General features: G+C 37.0%; 11 protein-coding genes across 11 annotated transcripts; 7 read left to right on the plus strand and 4 right to left on the minus strand.

Moving 5' to 3' along the window:
• Nucleotides 1-6: 6 nt before the first annotated feature.
• FDP41_007363 (uncharacterized protein) lies at nucleotides 7-875 on the plus strand (the record flags this gene model as incomplete). Its single annotated transcript, XM_044711100.1, has 2 exons — nucleotides 7-229; nucleotides 460-875. The coding sequence occupies 2 exons, from the start codon at nucleotides 7-9 to the stop codon at nucleotides 873-875; spliced, it is 639 nt and encodes a 212-aa protein (XP_044568899.1).
• Nucleotides 876-1263: 388 nt separating this feature from the next.
• Nucleotides 1264-2545, plus strand: FDP41_007364 (uncharacterized protein; the record flags this gene model as incomplete). The annotated part of the gene is made up of 2 exons (XM_044711101.1): nucleotides 1264-2225; nucleotides 2299-2545. The coding sequence occupies 2 exons, from the start codon at nucleotides 1264-1266 to the stop codon at nucleotides 2543-2545; spliced, it is 1209 nt and encodes a 402-aa protein (XP_044568900.1).
• A 510-nt stretch (nucleotides 2546-3055) lies between these two features.
• On the plus strand, nucleotides 3056-5137 carry FDP41_007365 (uncharacterized protein; the record flags this gene model as incomplete). The annotated part of the gene is made up of 1 exon (XM_044711102.1): nucleotides 3056-5137. The coding sequence occupies one exon, from the start codon at nucleotides 3056-3058 to the stop codon at nucleotides 5135-5137; it is 2082 nt and encodes a 693-aa protein (XP_044568901.1).
• Nucleotides 5138-5274: 137 nt separating this feature from the next.
• Nucleotides 5275-7097, plus strand: FDP41_007366 (uncharacterized protein; the record flags this gene model as incomplete). Its single annotated transcript, XM_044711103.1, has 2 exons — nucleotides 5275-6059; nucleotides 6131-7097. The coding sequence occupies 2 exons, from the start codon at nucleotides 5275-5277 to the stop codon at nucleotides 7095-7097; spliced, it is 1752 nt and encodes a 583-aa protein (XP_044568902.1).
• Nucleotides 7098-7488: 391 nt separating this feature from the next.
• Nucleotides 7489-8004, plus strand: FDP41_007367 (uncharacterized protein; the record flags this gene model as incomplete). Its single annotated transcript, XM_044711104.1, has 1 exon — nucleotides 7489-8004. One exon carries the CDS (start codon nucleotides 7489-7491, stop codon nucleotides 8002-8004), a length of 516 nt encoding a protein of 171 aa, XP_044568903.1.
• A 660-nt stretch (nucleotides 8005-8664) lies between these two features.
• Nucleotides 8665-12521, plus strand: FDP41_007368 (uncharacterized protein; the record flags this gene model as incomplete). Its single annotated transcript, XM_044711105.1, has 2 exons — nucleotides 8665-9384; nucleotides 9639-12521. 2 exons carry the CDS (start codon nucleotides 8665-8667, stop codon nucleotides 12519-12521), a joined length of 3603 nt encoding a protein of 1200 aa, XP_044568904.1.
• A 109-nt stretch (nucleotides 12522-12630) lies between these two features.
• FDP41_007369 (uncharacterized protein) lies at nucleotides 12631-14725 on the minus strand (the record flags this gene model as incomplete). Its single annotated transcript, XM_044711106.1, has 4 exons — nucleotides 12631-13068; nucleotides 13178-13362; nucleotides 13561-14157; nucleotides 14662-14725. The coding sequence occupies 4 exons, from the start codon at nucleotides 14723-14725 to the stop codon at nucleotides 12631-12633; spliced, it is 1284 nt and encodes a 427-aa protein (XP_044568905.1).
• A 533-nt stretch (nucleotides 14726-15258) lies between these two features.
• FDP41_007370 (uncharacterized protein) lies at nucleotides 15259-15740 on the minus strand (the record flags this gene model as incomplete). Its single annotated transcript, XM_044711108.1, has 2 exons — nucleotides 15259-15549; nucleotides 15732-15740. 2 exons carry the CDS (start codon nucleotides 15738-15740, stop codon nucleotides 15259-15261), a joined length of 300 nt encoding a protein of 99 aa, XP_044568906.1.
• Nucleotides 15741-16164: 424 nt separating this feature from the next.
• Nucleotides 16165-16377, plus strand: FDP41_007371 (uncharacterized protein; the record flags this gene model as incomplete). The annotated part of the gene is made up of 1 exon (XM_044711109.1): nucleotides 16165-16377. The coding sequence occupies one exon, from the start codon at nucleotides 16165-16167 to the stop codon at nucleotides 16375-16377; it is 213 nt and encodes a 70-aa protein (XP_044568907.1).
• Nucleotides 16378-17391: 1014 nt separating this feature from the next.
• On the minus strand, nucleotides 17392-19242 carry FDP41_007372 (uncharacterized protein; the record flags this gene model as incomplete). Its single annotated transcript, XM_044711110.1, has 1 exon — nucleotides 17392-19242. One exon carries the CDS (start codon nucleotides 19240-19242, stop codon nucleotides 17392-17394), a length of 1851 nt encoding a protein of 616 aa, XP_044568908.1.
• Nucleotides 19243-19357: 115 nt separating this feature from the next.
• FDP41_007373 (uncharacterized protein) lies at nucleotides 19358-21362 on the minus strand (the record flags this gene model as incomplete). Its single annotated transcript, XM_044711111.1, has 2 exons — nucleotides 19358-20361; nucleotides 20474-21362. 2 exons carry the CDS (start codon nucleotides 21360-21362, stop codon nucleotides 19358-19360), a joined length of 1893 nt encoding a protein of 630 aa, XP_044568909.1.
• Between the last annotated feature and the right edge of the window lie 1535 nt (nucleotides 21363-22897).

Below are 22897 nucleotides of genomic sequence, written 5' to 3' on the forward strand. Positions count from 1 at the left end.
AAAAAAATGTCTTCCAATTCATCCTCCTCATCCTCCTCCTCATTATTGACTTCGACAACAAACTCAAATCCAGTCGTTCATACGAATGTTCATGCTGATACAACCACCAAGGTAGAAGCTGCTGAACATGTTCTTGAGGAATCTCCAATGCGGTATCTTGCCTATGGTGCTCGTCTCCGAACTTTGATTACGGCCGGAGCTCGTTATTTGGCCTATACTTCTGATGTGGGTATGTACGTGTGTGTTTTGGAAGGTAATGAATGATGGAGTGTTTGTGTGAATGATGATGTTTTTGATTGAAAATGATGACACCTATTTCCGTAATTATTTCTGAAATGAATGGACTTGGAAAAATATTGTTTTCCAAATGAATTTTAATATATATCATTCATATTGTCAATATGAATATTAATTCCCAATTTTTTTAATATTGGGAAATATGGAAATTAACCTCTTTAGGTGAGGCGTTCAGACCCATTGTTCATCCTCTCATTGTCAAGGGAGCCTATGCCATTTCTTGGGCCTATGTGTTAGGAGATGTTGGACTTCAAACTTACAATGAAAAACAGAAAAACTCTCCAACGAGTATTGTGCTCAGAACTTGCACCAAAACAGCCATTTTCCAATCGACAGCTTCCATGTTGTTGCCAGCTGTCACCATTCATCAAACAGTTCATTGGACTTCAAAGCTCATGTTAAAATTTGGTGCTAAGAGTCGTGTCATTCCTACAATTTCAGGTTTGGCGGTTGTTCCTTTATTGCCATTCATGTTCGATCATCCTGTGGAATATTTAGTTGACAAATTATATGACAAGGTTTGGCCAGTTGACCATCATTCAGATGACACTACTCACCATAAGGAGAAACAACATTAGGATTATTCTTGTGTGCTTGAAAATTTTGATTCATATACCATGCCCTTTTTTTCAACACATTTTTAAAGACTCAATTCATGTAATTTTAAAATGTTTGGATTGGAGAAACGAAATTTTCAAATTGGAGATGACAACCATTGTTGTTGTTGTTGACAAGTAAATAATTGAAGAAATTCCTCATACAAACTAACAAAAGCATTAGTAACAAATTGCTCTGATGATCCAAAAGCATTAGTAACAGTCTTATTCAATTAAAAGAATACCTCCATCACACTTGTCAACTCTTACACTTATTGTCTCGGATAAGAAACGAGCAATGGCCATGGTTTGATTCAAGGTTAATTGAGTTTAATAAATGGCGCCTTTTTTGGTGAATTTCAAAAAAAAAATGTCAAAACGAAGTTTGGAGGAAATGGCGAGCAAAACATCAACGACGAAAAGTCAGCAAGCCGATGAGTTGGAAGAATCAGGGACGAGTAGTACCATTCCAACAAAATCCAGAAGGATGGTTCGAAGAAAAAAGGACATCAATTCTTCTTCATCCTCTCTTTCAACATTGGATTCAAAAACTGTTTCTTCAATTCCGATGCCATCATCATCATTGACATCCACAACTCATCCATCCACAACAAGTTCCGATGAAAAAGAATCTTCTTTAACACCTTCTTCTTCGACAAATGCCAACACTATCAATCATTCAACGACGACGGTTTTTCAAACCAATCCTACGACAACTTTACAGAACTCTTCTTCGACACCTCACACAACACGTAATCGTAAGATGTCTGAGAAAGAGATATCCTCTTTGGATCAAAATTTTGGAAGACTATTTTATGCATTCAATTTACTCTATCGAAGAGGTTTTACAGATTTTTCAGTGGCTGCACTCAACGAGAAGTGTGGAGAAACTGGTGAACGTTTCACATTAGAATTATTACAAACGATTCAATGTATTGTTCCAGAGCTATTTACATTGTATTATAATTATCAGCAGCAATTGTGTTTGGAATTGAGAGAGGATTTTGAGAATAGAAAATCTGTCATTATTGGACTGTGGAAAAAGAGACTCTCAAATCCTGAGTTAATTGACTGTAAAAAGCCACCAGTTATTGAAAAACGAACGCTAGGCCTTAATGAAAGCAATCTTAGTAAGCAAATTGTTTCACAGGAGTCAACAAGCATGTTACCTCCACCGCCTCGACAGCAGCAACAAGAACAGAAAAAACAAACACTTTCTGAAATGCTGAAGGAAAATGATAGGCGTGAAATTGAAGAGCTAGCACGACAACATTGGCTCACAAAAAAGTTTGAAATTGACCGAGCATGTGAAACGTTACTTTTATTATTTACGTAAGTAGAATGAGTAGTTGAATTGAAAATTATTTTAGCTTGATGTTGTGAAAATATTTTACATCTCACAAAGAATATTGAAAATGAATAAGAAAACTAAAATGGATATTAACACACTTGTGGAAACTCTCAAATCTAGGTACCCTCGAGCCATTACAAATACAGAAATCACGTCACACCTTCATTTATTTTGCAAACATTCTCCTTCATACTTTTCGTTAAATACATTTGGAACTCTAAAAGTATTTGAAATGAAAATGAACGCGAAATTCGAAGTAACGAAACAAAGTTTGGAGAGTGGAATGCAACAAGAACATTGAGTTAAATTATTATTATAAATATATGGTAAACGCAAAAGCTCAGTCGGTAAAATAAAAATCGAGTTGTCAAGCGTGACCATACTTTATCACCCCTTCAGAACTCCCACAACAAACTATCCTGAATATTGGCACCACCAAAATTTTCAACCTTATCAAGTATCTTCAATACTATGTATTGCTAATGTCTGAGGATAAGGGGCAATCTATGAACTGTCCAATTTGTGAACAATACAGCATGACTATCTTCTAGTTTAAATTTGCTACTATCATTAGTAAAAAGGTAAATATTTAATGGTCAGGTCGATTTGTTTTTAAAGGTTCATATGAACAATTTTTTCTTCACTCACGACCCTATTGACGAAACCGAATTCCAAGAATTCAGGGCAGGTCGAACTTACGAATCTAAACAGTTCATCGATATTTGATTTGAAAAGCAATTCCTTTGAACATTTAATTTCCAAAAAAGTTTCATTATCCAAAAGTATTCCCCAAATTTCGACTTTCAAAAAAATGCCATTCGCTCTGCATCATTATTTTTCTCACCATCCTCAAAACAGGCCCAACCAATCTCGGAGCACAAAGAAGAATACAACAAAAGAGGATGACCTCGGCAATTTATGGATCGAGGAACATGATCGAACGGGAGGAATGAAATTTAATTCACAACATTCGAAGAGAGTGGTGAGTGAGCTAAATTTGGCCAATTTGCAACAACTTCAAAAGAGGCAAGAGATGGTGTCTGGCAATGATTTTATCGATCCACAAAATGGAGATAATGATGACGGCGAAGAAGAGGAAATTATTGAATTGAAAAATGTCTCTCTTCAGAATCATGAAGAAAATTCATTACGGCAACATTTATCGATTGACGATTTTGAAGAATTTGAAATACAACACAAGAATGAAAATATAAAGCGAAATAGATCCATCATGACCTTTGAAATTCATAACAATTTCAAGAAAAAATTGATGTCAAGTGAATCCTCAAACGGTTCGAATTCAAATAATCATGGAGTTGAGTCAGCAAGAAATAGTTTTGACATGGACTCATATTTAGATCATACTGACTCTGCCACGTTGTTGGACCAATCACATAAGGACAGCATGGAACAAGATGAATTTTATACTCGTCACTCACTTGAGGAAGAACACCATCAATTCTATCAGGCTCATTGGTATTCCACATCACCTCAAGCAATTTGGAAACACATCACGGATGCTGGAATGACCTTATTGCCTCATATTTTACTGACCTCAAATTTGATTTTATTTGCTGGATTTTTCTTATTGTCTCCACATGCTATGAAAATATTTCGGCCGATCATTTTTGGTGTTTTTAGAATTGGAATCATGATTGTTTGCATGCTTCCCTTAATGTTATATTTTGATCGAAAATATTCATTTAGGTCCGAAAAAAGTTTGAGAAGGAGAAGAGAGGCCTATATATCTACTCTATCAGCAGCAAGAGAGTCCTGCAATTATGTGATTTATTTATTCTACTCGGCATGGTATTATTTATTCTACACAAAATTCTTTGATTCAATTTTGAGGAAAATTCCAAAGAAGAAGCAAGCTAAAACACTAGCCTTGTGTGGAATCATTATTATTATGAATCAAATTACATTTCTCTCGGGGTATTATCTCACCAATGCGACTGTGAGTGGAAGTATGTCACCGCTCACCGCCGTCATTACATGCTCGCTTTCAATGCTCATGGGAACTGAACCAAAATCATGGATCAAACTGTTTGGAGTTGTCACATCCGTGTGTGGAGCTATTGCAATGGTTCTCATCACTGCCTTCCTTAAACAACACTCTTTCAGCGCCATCTATTCAGAAATTACATCCGAAGATCCATTGCATCATTATTGGAATCCGTACCACCCTGGCGAGTTTACAAAGCCATCGACATCGAGTGTGACATTCGTGTTGGGAGTTTTTTGTTTAATGTTGAGCACGTTGGCAAATTCTCTCTACTTGCTCTTACAAAAGAAATTACTGAATAAGGGAGTTCCTTCAATTTCAGTTACTTTTTGGTCCTTCTTTTTTGGTTATGGAATTCTTGTCATTGTTGGCTTATTTTTCTTACCGATTAATTGGAGACGAATGGATTGGATGTCCGTTCTTGGATTATTCTATGCTGGATGCCCATTTGGAGCTTTTCAATTTGTTTTCCAAACTAAGGCGAGCAGCATGACAACTCCAACGATGGTTGGAATTTACTCCACAATGTCACCAATGGTTGGAATTGTGACTGGATTTGCATTCCTTGGAGAGAAAACATCTCCTTTTGTCCTATTCGGAGGAAGTTTCATTATCATTGGAGTTGTTTTTGTGTTATTTGCTCGATGGAGAGAAACTCATAGCAAGCAACTTTTGGATGGAAAAAGCATCGAAGACAAACTGAAAACACCCAGCAACAACGATCACACATGTGCAAGCAGTGGAGAATCGTTGACGTCGTTAATGGGTCCAGTCTTGTCTTCAAATGACATTCAAATAGCTGACAAGTCCACACAAACAAAGAAAGAATTGTCATCCAGCTTGAGGCCTCAAGTAATATTCAAAGAAGAATCATCGAACAAGGTGTGAGTCGTTAACAGAATTAACACAATTAACCACACAACGCATAAACAACAATTATTGGTGAGAAATCACAGTTCGGAAGGTCGCAAACTTGATTTCCTTTATTTTCAAGAAGTATCAAATTTTTTGGGATTCAAAAAAAAATGGCAAGAAGAAAAACGGTTTCGTCATCCGACAATTCCTCTTCTATGAATAATAACGAAACCAAGAAGAAGCAGACCAAAAAGACCAACAATAATCCTAACGCTTCGTTTGAAGAGAACAAACAAACAAATCCGAATGGTGGTTCCTCATGGGTTTGTTTCTATACCCCGAAGAGTAATTCATCATCTTCCGAAAGCTCACAATTTTCCATAAATACCTTGTTTACCCGTTCACTTAGAAATAGAGCAACGACGAGCCTACCCAGTACTGCACAGAATGATAAAGCTACATCTGAAAATTCTTCTGCAAGTACTCACAACAATCGATTATTGGAAGTGATGTATTTTCTTCCAGAAGGAGACTACATTAAACAAATCACTGGAGGTTCTGGTTTTACTGTATTCCTCACAGAGATGGGAGGAATTTACGTACATGGCAAAAATAGTTTGGGAGCCTTGGGACTTGGTGATTACAAAGATCGAAATGAAATTACAAAGAATTCATTGGTGGAGATGGAAATGAGGTCCAATAAGGACAAATGCGTTCAAGTGGTGTGTGGCGAAGCTTCTACTATATTTGTGTCTGAAAAAGGTTTTGCATATGTCTGTGGTTGTGGTGATAATGGTCAATTAGCTGTTGGTTCAAAACACAAGCTTGGCAAACCAACGAGAATCAAGCACTTTGATTCTTTGACGGATGGAGAAAATTGTATCGAGGCTGCAAGTGGAACTAAAGATTGTAGTGTATTTTTGACGAAAAATAAGAAGGTTTATATTTCTGGAAGGTAGGTTTTTAATTCCAAACAGAAAATACCCTTTCAAAATTGAGGATCTATTTTGATTTCCTCAATTTTAGTAATGATCATGGAATTTGTGAAGATGGCATTACCATTGTCAGTCGTCCAGTGAAAAGCGAATTTTTTGAACAAGACAACGATATTGTTCGTTGTTTTGATACTTCAACGACCTTTAGCGTGTTTGGAACAGAAAATGATTATCTTTATGTGTTTGCCAAATCAGGCCTTGCTCCCTTTCATGACTCTCGCGATCATACGATTCCAAGTGCATATAATTATTCATTTTTTTATCAAGGTATTAAGAAGATTATTTGTGTGAAGGGCTGTTGTTTTGTCCAGAATGGATCCAACAAATGGTTCATATTCCATTCCACTCGAGAAATGAAAGCTACATCTCTCGATGAATACTTGGGTGACACAGTATGTCCTGAATTTAAATCCTCAAAAGATACTATTGTTTCTGTTGGAAGTGATAAGGAAGGAGTTTCTGTGGCTCTTTCTAAACAAAAAAGAGTTTTCACAATTTCAACATCAGAAATTTTTTCGGAGGCTTATTATTATTCGTACATTCGAACGTACAACAATTCAATATCCACGCGCAAAGAGCCAAAAGAGCTTACAGAAGAATTGAAAGCTTTAAGTGGAAACTCAGAAGATCATAATATTTCTGTTGCCGTGAGTAATGGTCGCTACATATTTTATTTGACATCTCCACACTCAACCGACAATGAAACAGATCAAGAAAGGAAGTTGAGAAATCTCACAAGTGATCAAAGATGGTTCATAAATAACCTCAACACATTAGTAGATAACCTCACAAGTGAGACTGTGCTTGGAAAGAGATCAGGTGGTGTTGGTTCTCATTCCATTGTTGTTTCTATAGATGATGACAGCAAGTTCATGTTTTCAGACATTCAGGTCTCTTCATTTAACATTCAACCCATACATCATAACAGCCAATCTTGCATGCCAAATGATGATGATTCAGAAACATTTGAGAAACAAGGTAAAAAGATGAAAAAGTAGATCATTTTGAATCAATCTCGAATCAAGAAATTTGAGATATTACGAGCTCTTGACTTCCTTCTTCAATTTTCAACAAACGATAAAACTTCATTGAAATTTCGCCTTTATCGACCATCCTCTGTCAGTGAGAATAGCACTCGTGATTTTGCGAGGTCTTGGGCGGAAGTGACTTGCAAAACATGAAGATAGGATGTGTTTCAAGTATCTCCAAGGTTCTCATTCACAGAAAAAACAAAACCGTGTCTTCCACCTTTTATCTTTCACCTAGTGGAAGTGACTCCAACAACCATGGAAGACCTTTAACAAAGCATTTACCACCATGAAAGGTGCAGATGAAATTGTCCTTTTGGATGGAACAGCCTCAATAAAGCATCTTATATCACTTACGAAAATGTCATGGCCATTAATTGACGGCATTCGTGTGAGTCCTGAACCAGACGTCGTTAGTGGAGTGGTCAGAAATGCTGTGTCGTATCCAACCACGAGTTCACCCATAGTGCATCCTGTTCGTATGGAAAAAAATTCATTCCTCAGTGAGGCAGGTGACATCGGAGCAAACATTCTTTTCAAATATGGTTTGGATGGCACTCGATTTGGAGATTCCAATCCAATCACCTATATTTGGGAAATTATGGGAAAACCAATTCCACCTGAAATTTATCAAAATGCGAACAGTACCGAAACTGTATGTTTTGGAATTGCTTCCACATATGCTCAAGTGTGTTCTGGACATAGTGTGAGTCTGGACACATATTCTTGTGTGGGAGGTCACAGCGGAAATAAATGTGCCACACCACCACCTTCGAATGTGATTACCTGTTATGACATTGTACAAGGAAATTCAAGTGTTTGTTCTGGTCATGATACATGCACTGCACGAGATCAATGCATTTGCAATTCAGGATAATCTGGAAACAAATGTGAAAAATTCAATCAACCATCTCCAATGGTTTAGAAAAGTATTCGAAATTTCAATAGCACCACCAGGAATGATTCCAACGCGTTGTTGTTTGAGAGAAATTTGTATGTTGTGAGTTGATGGATGATTCTAGTCGTGTAGTCGTGTTCATGTTTATGGAAATGTGGATGTAAGGAAATGTGAAATAATTAAACCATTCTTTAACTTAACCAAATAATGATGAACGGTGAGGTTGTTTGGATATTTATGAGACACACATGATCTTGTTTGTTTTCTTGGACATTGTCGTTCTCCAAACGGTAATGGTTCGTCTGGGTTTCCTTTCTTGGAATTATGTGACAGGCGACAGCCAACGAAAAAAGTTTTCAGTTAGCTTTCGGCAAGCATCCTCACAAAAAACAACACAATTCCTGTTCTCCTTCCAACAAAACTTCCACACAGACAACAACGGACAATCGTTGAGAAAGATTCTTCAACAACAGCTGACAGTTACACATCATCATCACACATTTTTCAATCAATAATAATTGTTGCTTTGTCCAATTTTAAATCTTTCAATCACACCAAAATCATTAATCTCCTTCAACAACTCGGCAATAACACCATCGGAAACCACCTTTTTTATATTCCCATATTTGGAATTTCACAATGTCCCAATATGAAGATGCATCATTCGATCATTCGGATTCACAATTCGACAAGATTGCTTCCTCTTCCTATCGTGGATTACCTTCTTTTCAATTAGAACATCACACCAAGAATATTTCAATTCCATCATCATCATCTTCGACAAGTGGCAGCTCCAATCATCCACAACAATCACCCACATCATCCACAAGAGGATCACCACAAACTTCTCAAAGTTCATCACCACATTATGGTGGAAGTCACTCTTCGACATCTCCGTTAACTTCTTCTCGACAACATTATCAAAATTCTTCGACTTCGACACAACCTCATAGTCCACCAACGAATACGACGTCGTTTCATCGACAACGAAAAACTCCAGTCATGTATCATCGAAATTCGCCCAGGACTCAAAATGGAATGACAAGTGGCAGCAACCATCTACCTAATGTCACGGACTCGACGTCGCCAACACCTTCCAAGAAATCCACAGGCTCATCACCATCAAGAATCAACAACCTTAATATTTCATTAGGAACCTCGACACAATCCACAGCATGGTCTTCCTTTTCATCTTCATCAAGTCCTCCATTTTGTGATATTAATCCGAGTCCAATTTTTTCAAGTTCTCCATTTCCGAAAGCGTCGATTCATACATCGAAATTGCATATTGATGACATTCGGGACTCATTGATTGCGACAGGAATTTTTGCAGTCACTCGAAAATTTCTGAGCACTCCAGTAAGTTGAATAATGAATTCATTATTGGTGACATTTTTTATTTATGAATACCGTACTAATTGTTTCAATTGATCATACATTGGTTCAATGATATTATTTTGTGTGATTCTTTTGAATATTCAATATGATTATTCGAAATTCTTTTTGGAACTATTAATTCCTTCTTCCTTTCTGGAACTATTTCACAAACGTAAATCATTCCTTCTTCCTTTTTATACGACGAAATCATCATCGAATAATTTAATTTATGACAGCTCTTGTACATTAGAGGTAGCTTACCATGTCCTCTCGAATTTTCCGATCACAACAACATTTATCTCAGTAAGGACGCTCTCACTCATCGTAAAATGATTTCCAACACTTCCAAAATTCCCAACGTTTCGAATTCCATGGACGAAGATGACGAAGACATGTCAAGCATTCACACACCTTCTCTTTCTAACATGTTAATTAATAATCACTTTGAAGAAAGCAAACCTAACTCTCATTATAGTCGCTATGAATTAAGCAGTGGAAATATGTCAACTTTTGGATCTCTCTTACAAACTTCTGGATCTAGTTTTGGAGATCCATTGTTTGCTTCTTCTTCATCGTTGGCCAGTCATCGAATGAAAAGTAGTGAAACTCCGAGTGGAAGCGAATTAATTCCGCCCACTTATCGATACACGACCATGTATCAACAAATGATTCAAGAACAACAAAAACAAGACTTATTTAAAGAAGAAGAGGGCGAAAAGAATCACGAGGATGTGACAAGTGGTCAACATTTTTCGCATCAAAAACTGGCAACTTCATCTTCGACCATACATTCGAACACAACTGTTTTGCATCTTTCTCCACCAAATTCACCACAACGAGACACCTCTTCATGCGCCTCTCCAACTCAACTCATTTCATTTCATCGATTTTCATTGGGCTCTACTTTTTCTCCACCTCAAGAAACTCCGTTCCGAGCATCGGATCAATTTGTGACATCTCCGATGAGTCCGAACCATCCTGTACAAGGTTTGATGAGTCAGAGTCCAACATCGTTGTTGAATCCTGAAGAATTCGCATTAAGACGATCGACTGTATCAAGTTCTGGAAGAAGATATTCGACAGGAAGTGTTTCGTTTCCAAATGGAGAAGATCCTGCAGCTGTGATGACAGGTGGCCATTTGACAGGAGGTATTTTGACAGAACCTCCTTCTTCGAATTATTCACAATTTTCACACTTTACAATGAATCAATTTGGAGATGGTGGAATGGGATACAATTCTTCAACTATTCATCAATACAGAGAAGCACTTCGAAAACAACAAGAAATGGAACCAGAAATGGAACGATTGAAACGTCTCTTTTTAGAACAACAACAGCAACAGGAAGGTTATGGAATATCCATTTATGGAAATGGTCAACACGCTAGTCATGAACAAGACGAAAATGCAAATATTCATTCAAGTAGCTACACAGAATATACCTATTCCAAAGAAGAACAATCTTTCGCTCAACAAGATCATGGAATTAAACGAAAACGAAGGGAACATGAAGATTTTGATGCACAAAAGAAACCCAAAGAAATAAGCTCTTCAAATTCTGGAATTTATTCATCATCAACGAATCCACACACTTCGTTTTCATCTCATTATCCTTCCTCGTCTGGATTTTCACACACGAATTCTATTTATGGAAATGGTATGCGAGGAGGAGATTCTGTGACTTCTCCCACCTCAAGCATGAGTTCCACTTCTGGAATTCACATGTATTCCACTCAACATGCTTCTCATCAACCATTCATGCAACAACATCCATCTTCCCTTAATTTCTTAAATACCCTTAATCATCACCAGTCTGTTAGGTTCAATGATGGAAGAGGAGCAGTCGAAGGAGGAGGAGTAGGAATGAATGATCATTCGCTTTCAACAAACCAATCGTCGTCCATGCATCATCCTTCTTCACAACAACAACAACCATCCAAACCTCATTCGACAAGGAAAAAATTAATTGGATTTTTTGGAAATTTATTTGGAAAACATTCGAAACATTCCAATGCCTCATCATCTGTTTCTTCTCGTTCTTCCATGCCACAACATTCAAATTCTCAACAATCATCCATCATGAGTGGTGATGAATTTCACACACTGAATCGAAGTTTGAGTAATCTTTCTTTGGAACATTCTCGTCGAATGGAAGATGATCCATCGACGTCATTTCAAGTTGCACAAGGTCGATCTCATGGATCCATGATTCAACGCAATTATAGTTTTCACATGTCATCTGGTCATTCCACACATCACCAGCAACATTCGAATCATTTCTATCCTCAACCTTCCAATCATTCTTCTTCCACGAATTCGTTCTATCCGCATCATCATTCACAACATGATGTGAATTCCAACTTGTCAAATGTCATTCCACCACAACAACCGTACATCCCTCCGAGTCTTCACACAGGTCATTTCCATGTTGTCTATAATCCAGAAATTGGAGAGCCACAATTTCCTGCAAGTCCACCAAGTCCACAAAAAGTGCCAACCCAACAACATCCTTCACGTAGCAACACCACTTCACCCACAAGTCATCAACCCAGCACTACTACTACTGCCACCATGTCAGATGTCATGAACTCCCCTCGAAACAATCCTTCCTCTACTGCCTCCATCACGAGTACTCTTCCCATTGCCTCCTCGAACACCACTACTTCTCCAGAAACCACCACAACCACAAATAACGGTCACGACGAAGAATTCAATGAAAATGGTACTTCAGTAGTAACTTCTGACGACGATTTATTGGACGAAACGGACGACGAGCCCAACAGTCTTGCAAAAGGAGTCACCAAAGAAAATGCCACCAAAAATTCATTGGGTGAATATGTGTGTGACGTGTGTGGAAAAACTTTTGCTCAATTCGCCAATTTGAAACGACATTTAAGACTTCATTCAGGAAATAAGCCCTACACGTGTACCTTTGAAGGATGTGACAAGAAATTTGTGAGACGTTCCGATTTACAGACCCATATGAGAATTCACACGGGAGAACGACCCTATGTCTGTCAAGTGGAAGGATGTGGAAAGACCTTTACGACATGTTCGAATTTGAGAAGACATGAACGTTCAGTGCATAGTGCTGCTTCTGGAAGTGAAAAAAAGAAATGATGTACGATACTAAGAGTAATATATTAAACATTGAACTGTGTAGTCATGAGAGATAAATAAACGTTTTTATAAATATATGTCAATCTTCGTGTATAAAGAACTCCTCAATTCAATCGAAAGGAGGATAATCGCTAGAAGTTGCATCGAACTCATTGGAAGTGGCTGATCCACCATTATGATTCGAACCGTTTACATTCTTTGATCCAATCGCACTAAGAATGGAACTCATCAAACTGTTCACATCACTGGCTGTGAGTGGCGCAGCAGTAGCAGTTCGTTGTTTCACTTCACTGAAAAGGTCTTCATCTTCATCGAAAGGTGTTTCCATTTTCAACTTTTTATTTGAAGATTCCACACCTTCCTCATCTTCGTCAACACGGAAAAAGTCGTCTGTGTAAACGGTACTGGCGAGTGGATCTTCATCGTGTGAAGAGAAGGCACTTGTTGCATTGCTGCTGCTACTTGTGCCAAGACGTTTGTTATTGAGATGAATTTCAACAGATGTTGAGACTTTTTGGAGATCTACAATGTAGTTATTGTTCCATTCCTAAGTTGTGTTGAATGTGTGAAGAGAAAATGACAATATATCAAGTGTTCATGTCAATTGTATGTAACGGTTATCATTGTGTCATCATCATTATTTTTGAAATACGTACTTTAATACAATCATTGTACTTGTCCAATAAGTCTTGCTGTTCTTTCAATTCTTGCTCTAGTTGTTGAATGTATTCTCTTCGCTTGTTATTTTCTTTAGCGAGTGCAAATTTATAGTCGGTGCATTTTGTGATCATGCTTTCAACGTCGGATTGCAATTGTTTTAATGCAAATGGTGACATGTTGGCTGTTTTGAGGAAGATCACATTTGGAGAATGAATGAGAATTTATCACAATAAAAGTGGGAGTGTTCCGTGGACAGAAAACACATGAAGAGTGGCATGATTGAATGGCATTTTGAAAAAATTACCATTTTTTTGAAATTAAAAACATGTAAATTGCATTCGCGCTCGCACCATGTTCTTCTTCCACTAATTGCACTTACCTAAGCTATCCTCTCCAATATCAGATCTATCCAACACTTTTTGTTTACATTCTGAAATTAGTTTATCATTGTCAGCAAAACTTTTTTGATCCAAGCGATTAGATTCCATAATTTCATTTAGTTGAGTGAGGGTTTTAACAAGTGGCTTTGTAATTGTAGAATCAATTTGAGGAGATCCAAATGCAACTTGTCTGTCTCTCTTCAAAGATGAACTACTGGAATCGCTTACTGAATGAATACTGCTTGTTTGTACACTAGATCCGCTTCCTTCAAGGGCGCCATCAATAATTCGTTTACAATCTCTAGAGAATTCTGTAGTAAAAATCTTTCGTTCTTCGAGAACATTGAACATTCTCTGTAAACTCTTTTGCTCGTTTTGGGGCATCATGGAAATGTTATCATGTAAGGCTACGGGTAAAACTTGTTGAAATTCTTCCACAAAGGCTTGTGTTTTCTTTCTAGAGTTTTGTATGACATCGTTAGCCAAATAAAAGTAACACAATTTTCTCTTTGGTGCTGCTTTCTTCACTTCTCGTAACCAAATTTGAACAATCTCTTTTGCTCGTTTGGCATGATATATCACCCACAACGATAATGCTGTTGTTATTATTATAAAGTGAATGAGGTTTCGCCATCAATAATTGAATGAATAATGGCCATGAATAATTATTATTATACATTCATGGAAGTGTGCACAAATTCCAAGGTCGAATGTACATTCGAGTCATCCGCATACCACCGATGATCATAAAATCCGATACGTAGTATGTAAAAAGTTGATGATTGGATTAATCCAAAATTACACCCAATTAGGTGATCATCAATAATACCGAGAGAATCATGGATCAAAATAATAACGGTTATCCCCATCATGATGATTTGTAAAATAAGCAAAATATTCATCATCAATATTTTCATATTTATATCCAACAACAACGACCATAAGTATCCGACCGATCATCACACGCGAACAACATCCATTCAACAACAATAAACCATTAATAATAAATTTATATTCAATATTATAACATTCAAAAAATCCAATCATTGCAAGAATCATCACCAAGATGAACAACCCTCCTCCTCCTCTTCGGCACTTACCTTGAATGCTCTGCTGAGTATTCGTTAGCTTGTCCAATTTGTCCACAAACACTTTTTCGTTCATTTTTTTTGTCTTCTTTACAAAAACCACAATTTTGACAAAAAGTTTTCGGAGGATGAACCTCACATTTTGGTGATGAATGATTCAGTGAAAGGAGCACAAATGATGAAAAGGTACAGGAGAATTGTAAACATTCTTCCCATTCAGTTGTAGAATTAGAAGAATGTCTATAATTCTTCTGTATTCCTTTGTGTGGAATGAAGAAATTCAAGAAACAAGGATAATTTTTTCAGAGTTCAATGTTCACAATGAACAAACAGACGGCGAGGTTTATTGATATCATTCACGTGTGGATGAAACAATCAATCATCATTGAGGGAGGACTAGATCTCGAATCATAATATTTACTTTCTTTGAAGTGTTGTTGCACTTGCAAGAAAAGAATTGGTGGGTAAAATAATAATATAAACAAGATCGTAAATATTCATAAATTTTAGGGTTCGAGGATTTTAATGAATGGTAAACATTTTCATACCGAAACATCATTCGATCACAAAAAATATTCCGATAGGGAAATAGTGAATTCATTCAACAATTCAAACATTGACATCTGGCACAAATTTGCCAAGTCCAGTACTTCTCTTATAAATGAACACTCCCCAAAAGATGCTCCACAACCATCCAATCAATACCACACTCAATAACATTTGTAAGAGTCCGAAAATGATACAAAACTTGACTTTTTTCTTTTTGGAAGTGACACATCCTGCCACTAACGTTCCGACACCTGGCAGAAAGATGTTGAGGAGCAAAATGATGATAGGCCATTTTCCTTTTAATTTTGGGACGAATTTGTTGAAGACTTTGAATATTTGGAGTTCTTGTTTCTGTGATGAAAAGACAAGTTTCAAACAAGGATGTGACAATTGGCATGTCGTGCGAAAATTGAAAGAATTTAAATTCGGAAATGTGTGGAATTACATGATGGTTTCATTATTGAGGAGTTATTGAGCCCTCCGGCGATTAGAGTTTGTATGAAATTCAAATGAACGAATGATGATGGACTTACAAATTGCATTTTTTTTTAACGTCACACGAAGAGATAATTTGCCATCATGACAAGTTCAACAAAGTAAATATTCGCAACTTGAAGCGTTAAAAGAATTCTAAACAAGAATTGAAGATCTTGTGCAGAATCATTGACTACAATGTTGTTCTTGCAGATTCTCACCATTCATCTATTTGATTTCCTAGAATTCTCCATATTGACCATTTTTCAATTTCGCGTTTGTAAACTCTCGCTTCTTTGACCGGGAATTTTCGGTAAATTTTTTCGACCACAAAAGTAAATGAGCGAAAAAAGTCCACAACCACATCAAACACAATTAAAAAACAACAACAACAACAACAACCTTAGGTTTACTCTCCATTCACTTGTTTGAATTTTAGATCACAACCAACAGTTGCGCACTATTGAATAATCCTTTGTAACTTCTTCACACATGTATCACAAATCCTCCTCTTCTTCACATTCTCCATCTTCATCCTCACTCGTTCCAGATAGTGCCTCTCAAAAACACATTGAGGACACATATGCCAAAATGAGAGGCGAAGTAAAGAGTGTGGCTCATGCCTACAAGATGGCTTTCGGAGAAGATTATTTGAAAAATCAAGAAAAGGAAATTGAGGAATATAGAAGAGAACAACATTTGTAAATGAATCAATCAATTTAATTTTTTGAAGGTTGAGACGAAGGACTCGAATTCGAGTTGTTTGACAGATCCGTCTGTCACAACTTTTGGAAGGATTGGCTTGTTCAACTATTGGAACTGTAAAGTTTTGTTCATTACTTCTCTTATTGTATAATAGATCATCTCCTAACGAAGTATTATTAAATAACTTATTGAAACCATTCAGAGTGTTTAATTTGATTTTCATCAAATGAGAGGATCAATTACAAAAAAAATTATTTCAAACCATCTTGTTATTGGAAATCAAAATTCAAAGCATACAAATTCCAACGTGCCTGTGTTCCATTGATCATCACACAAAACACATCCTTTGGAGCTATATCGGAATAGAGGAAAGATCCTTGAGTCTCTTCATTGATCCACTTGGAATCCGAGTCTTGAAAATTGTTGGAATTGAATTCTTCTTGATAGCTACATTTGGTGAACTTCCTGACACGACTCGGAATACAAATTTCACCTGAGAATAGCTTCTTCCATTGTTATTGGGTACTTGAGCACTATAATAATTGGGAGAGGTTTGAACATATCCATGTTCCAGTCCATGGAGTAACAGTGATGAGAGGTGAGTCTGAAGCTCCTCCTTCTGAACATTGAAGAATGAATGAGCAGATTGATATCACCCTAACTCAACAACAAGAGTGAGATCGTGACCCAGAATCTACATGAAGTAGAGTTGGAAAAAAGTGATCGTTGGTGAGAGAACATTTTTTCTTAAGGTGCTTATCACCGTGACCCTTCTTGTGTAGAATCCATAACTATTTTGTGAAAACAGACTATTAAGGAAAAAGGAAGTGATACGAATCATTGCATGAATCAGCTTTTTGTACGCGCACATTGAATGCCAGATTATCAGATAGTTTCTAATTGACCAGAGTTAACAGAAACACATTGAGAGCCACTGTTCACTCTCCGAGTGTTTCACAAAGATAAATGCTTTGTTCACATGTTGATCTAAAGGTGGAGTTGCGGGTCCATAATTTATTTAATTTTTGGAAGCTTGACAGAGGATAGGGAAGGATTGGTGAAATTGGTGACACCATTTCCTGTGCGTTTGGATGTACCACCTGCTGCTGATAAGCTCGTTGTTGAACTTTCTCTCAACATGGTCGAAAGATTCTTGTCAAATAAATCAATCATGTGTAATTCATCAATTCGTGCTTGATCCAATTGTTTGGGATGACGATTGTCTTCTCTTGAAGTTGTTTTTCCTCGATTAACCCATGGTTGAGAGGGAGGAGTTGTTTGCCGTAATTCTAATGTTTTTTCTAAATTCTTTCGTTCTTCAGGATAGGTCGGTATGGTAATGTACTTTTTAGAGCTCTTTTCCATCTCTTCACGAAATTTGGAATTAGATGAATGTCTGGATAGCTCATGCACAGTTTGAAAATTCTCATGCATGAAGTTTTTAGAGGTTGGACTTCTCATTGATTGCCTTAATTTGTAGTCGAGTTTGTTATCGATTTGCGTACTTGCTCGTTGTGTCCACGAATTGACCATGATACAATACACAATATCTGGAGAGATGGTAATTTCGGGCTTTCTACTCTTTGTGGATATACTTCCAAAGTTGGTATAGGCCCTAATTTTTGGAGGTGGATGTTTTCGATCGGATCGAATCAATGTTCCTGTCATGTAGCTGTGTAAATTAAAGGGAGGAAACTCTTTGGTCATGGGAGGGAATGCAGCAACAATGTGACCCTTGAGGTGGGGTATGTAGATCCAAAATTTCTTTTCAGGTTGTGACACCTCTTCCAAAGTATATCCAGAAGGGTTTGTGTTAAAAGCTCTGACTCGTGCCTTCTTTCGTTTTTCTTCTCCTTCAAAAATGATTTTTTCAGCAGGAGGCAGATGAGCTGGTGTTTCAATAAGAGGAATTCCTTCTAATCCAACTTCCTCGTTCAAATGAAGACCCAAGTCGTCTATAGTTTCTGGAGCTGAATAAATTTCCTCATGTTCCGTTTCCCGTTTGGTCTTTTGCATTTCCTCATCTTCTGATTTTTTCTTCCTTTGATTCATGACTAATAAATTATCTACATCAATAAGGTTATCATCACAAAATCGTTCCTTAATGCTCATTAAATTACAAGAGTCAGGGAGAAGGCCATTTTCAATCACTTGTTCAATGGAATCGGAAGAGAAAATACTATAAACTTTGGATAGAGCTGCCAAAATTTTTAAATCTTCAGCTTTCTTGTTCTTGATATAAATTTCTTTGGAAGATAAAATATTTTCAAATGTATCTTGAAGTCTTAATCGAGTAATACCTTTCTTTGTGTCATCTACTGGTATCACTTGCATGGATGGTCTTCTTCCAGCTCCTTTTTTCTCTTCGACTTTATCGCCAGATTTTGAACTAACCCCAATTAATTGTTCATAGAGTCTGTTGCTGTAAAAACACGAAAAGTCATACATGATCTTCACAGGGAGCGATTCCTTGTTACAATAATTCTCTACACGGTCGATGAAAAATCGGAGAGCATCCTTAGATGTAACCTCTACCGTGAGTAATCGTTTCCTTCCGTCACAAATCTCAAATCCACAGAAATATTTAAGAAAGTCCTTATTTCCTTTAGAGGTGTTGACTTGAGGAGATTCTGCTGATTCTGGAGACAAACTTGCACTCCCTAGAAAATTTGATGTGCCCACTGGTGACACTGGGCCAAATAAGTCCAACATGCTCTTGGAAGGTGTTGGCCTTGTAAAGTATTGTGTGAATAATTGCTCAACCTTTTGAACAAGCGCGATATTATCCCATGGAAAAGTCAACACCACTGGATAAATACTTTTCTCAGTCTCAGTATATGCTGGAAATGGATTGTTAAATCTCATTTGAATCTTTACCGAACTCTTCTTTTCTACATATTTTCCTTCGAAAATAGTGTACTCAACTGGAAAGACTTCGGTATTTGCAGATGTTGAAGGGACCTTGGGAGATTCTAGCAAATTAGTTTTGGAATTTTTGTTTTTTTGGGCTTTTCGAGGATGCTTTTGCTTTCTTTTCTTCTTCGACTACTGCTACTCGTTTCTTTTCCTCTTCCAGACGTTTCACAGCTTTTTCATATTCATCTGGAAGCATACAGACTCCTTGAATTTGAAAATTGTCAGAGACCTCTCTACCTCGTGAATTAAGGATCATCGTTTTTAAAGAAACCTCAGCTTTTCCGAAGAATTTACCCACTCCCTCTTTTGGGTCTCTGTCGTGCACTTCAAATACGATAGGCATTCTTGAAAAATATTCTCTATACATTTCCATTTCAGAATTACTTCCCAAGTATATCACTCGCTTGTAATTAAGTGAAATAAACGATGCATGTTCGTAACCATTCGTCCTAAATGTTTTACCTCTAATATTGAATGATATAGAGACAGGCTTGCACCTGTCTGCAAGGTACTTCTCATTTGGCAAATCTTTTAGGGAGGAAATTGATATTAGTACAGGGTTGAGCTTATTCTGAACCTCTTCGGAGAGGATGCTAGTACCTTCGGCGACTTCAATCCTTACATTGATATGGTTAAGAATTTCACTCGCTTCATGGGTGGTCGGAACCTGAGTCATGCTAAATCGAGAAGATGAAAGAGTTTCCGATTTGAAGGACTCGTCCATGAGAGATGTTGGTCCAATATTCAATGTGTCTGATCTGCATAGAAGAGAACTCCAATTCTTGTACTTATTGCTGTGTTTTTGTTCATACTTTGATTTTGTGAACCCGAACTTGTCATTCACGAAAAGTGGTAAAGTACAAGTTTTAAACGTGTGCAAAATTTCACAATTCGTTCCGAAAGCACTCTTGATATCTTGTATCATTGACTCGATGAGCTCGTCTTCATTGATCGGAGTGGATGCAGTGATTGCTGTTTGAATCTTCTTGGTTGTGGATGGTGTTGGTAATCCAGGAGGGAGAGGAGCACTATCTTTCTTGGCTAAATTAGAAACTGGTGGATTGATGGCTGATTATTGTTGTTGATGATGTTCATTGAGTAAAAGATTGATATTAATTATAATTATTATTATTAATATTCAAACTTTGAGATGGAATTTCGAGAATGATGATGAACGTACCTGTGGCGTCTTTCTTTTGAGCATTGGTGTTTGTAAGGCCATTTTTCTTTTTTTCTGCAACGGACGACGATGGAAGTGAAGGGTCAAACTCTCTCCTTATTAAAAACGAAACAAAAGGACAAGATTCATAATACACCAAATCTTGCAAAGTTTCAAATACTACACAATGTTCTTTCTCGATTAAAAAATCCTGTGATTCAATCAGTGTGTGATGCATCTCAGTTTGTCCAGAGTTAGCTTGAAAATTGCTGACAAGAAAGTACACAAATCTGTGCTCCCAAAGTTTTTGAATACTGTCTTCCTCTGTTTGAGAGGTGTTTGAACTTGTGGTGGTGTTGTTACTATTCTGTTGTTGAGTTTTTTTGGAAGAAGAACTTGGTCGAGAGGGTGGTCCTCTTTTTCCTTGTGCCGAAGATGGTTTTGATCTGGTTCCAGCATTGGTGGGAGATTTTGATGTTGCCTGTTCTGTTTCATTATCACTATTTACAAAAGGATAGGTCGGAATTTCAAGAAAAGTTTTTCCCTTAAATCGAACATTAATCCTTTTCGTGAATCTTGAAAAAACAGATGGCCCCTTTTGACTGGAAGATACAGGAATATTATTCTTTTCAGGAGGTTTTAAAGCTTGTGCAACATTATTCAAATCCTCAAGAGGAAACACAGAATTATTCAAAAATGAATTAAACGCTGACAATGAACTGTAGTCTTTTGTCGTTCCGAGCGTGCTTCCGACCTCAGACATCACATTTGATCCACCCGCTCCTCCTCTTGCCGATGTAATAGATGTTGAAGAAGCAGCCTCCGTTAATTTCCTTGGTGGAGGTAATGGAGAGGTAGAAGCTGAGTTATTGTTTCCCTCGACCGAGCTTGTGGCGCCATTTTGCTGCATTTTTTTTACGATGGTCGGTTTTTTGCAGTTGAAAAATTTACGAGATGTCCGCATGCATGTTGACAATAAGAGTTGTTGTCCTTTAAAAGAAATGCATAATTGGTGAAAAAATTTGAGTTTATGGTCTCCAATTTCCCATATAGGGTTACAAGAATGATTAATCATATTCTGAACGAAGTGAAGGGCATGAATGGGGTTGAGCTTCAAAGTTAAAAAATTTTTCCAATCAAATCAAATATTTGCATTGCTTAGTGGCTTCCCATTAGCTTTCTTAAGCTGATCGAAATGTTCTTGTGGAAAGGAAGAACTTTGTGACAGCGCAGGTCCTCCTAGATTCGATTCTTTTCGGCAAGGATTTTTATTGTTGAGCTAACCAAATATTGTACACCCACATCATTTTACACCAAAATTTCGAAAAAAAACACACAATCATAAAGATATAAAAAGACCACTTTATTTGGACAACTTAATTTAGAATTATTATTTTAGAAATCCTGAATAAGATTTTATTATTGTACAAAGAAATTTGCTCACACACTTGTGAGGAAGTTTGTGAAGCAATTTGTGGAGAGACTTGTGAAGCAACAAAAGCAACTTTTTCGCCTTCTTCAAGTCTTTAAATATGTACCAAGTTATTTCGTTGCTCCACAAATTACTTCACAACAACGTTCCTCAAGTAAATAATTTTCTCTTTTCAATATTATAATTTGTTGCTCCATAAATTTCTCCACAAGTTGCTTCACAAACTTCCTCACAAGTTTCTTCAAGTAAATAATTTTTCTCATCATTATCAATCATTCTACTCTCGTAATCGGAACCGTATTAATTTTACCACAAGTATGTGTTTAATATAATTTCAAATTAATAATTATTATTATAAAAGACACAAGTGGCTGCATCATCATTTTGCACTCGATACCACCAGTCACGACTGACAAATCACAAGGCCGTCTGCAAAGGTATAGTGGTCTGTGATGGTTCTTGTAATTACCTGCGCTGCAAGATAAAGATGGAGAAGGAAATGGAGGCCAATAAGAAGGCTAAGAAGGCGAAAAAGTTGCTTGGACTGGAGAACGTTAACAATAATACCAAATCGCAACAATTTCAGAAGATAAAGAGCAAGGCTGTAGAGCAAGGCTTGCAAGATGTCGAGATTGTAAGTTTTTTAATTAAAGGAATACAAGACGTCGAGGGCATCAAGGCAAGCCCGTCAAAGAAGAGCAACAAAGTGGAGTCGGATAGTGATTCCTCTGATTCCTCAGATTCAGTAGAGAAGAGTGTTAGGGAGTTGAAAGATATTTTCCGCTCTTTCTCAAAAAGAAGATGAACAGATTGTTCTCTTTTACTCTTTGTTTGTGAGCAAATTTCTTTGTACAATAATAAAATCTTATTCAGGATTTCTAAAATAATAATTCTAAATTAAGTTGTCCAAATAAAGTGGTCTTTTTATATCTTTATGATTGTGTGTTTTTTTTCGAAATTTTGGTGTAAAATGATGTGGGTGTACAATAATTCATCACGTTCTTGTAATTTAC

This window comes from Naegleria fowleri (genome assembly GCF_008403515.1).
Source record: "Naegleria fowleri strain ATCC 30894 chromosome Unknown tig3, whole genome shotgun sequence".
Lineage (NCBI taxonomy): Eukaryota > Heterolobosea > Eutetramitea > Acrasida > Naegleriidae > Naegleria > Naegleria fowleri.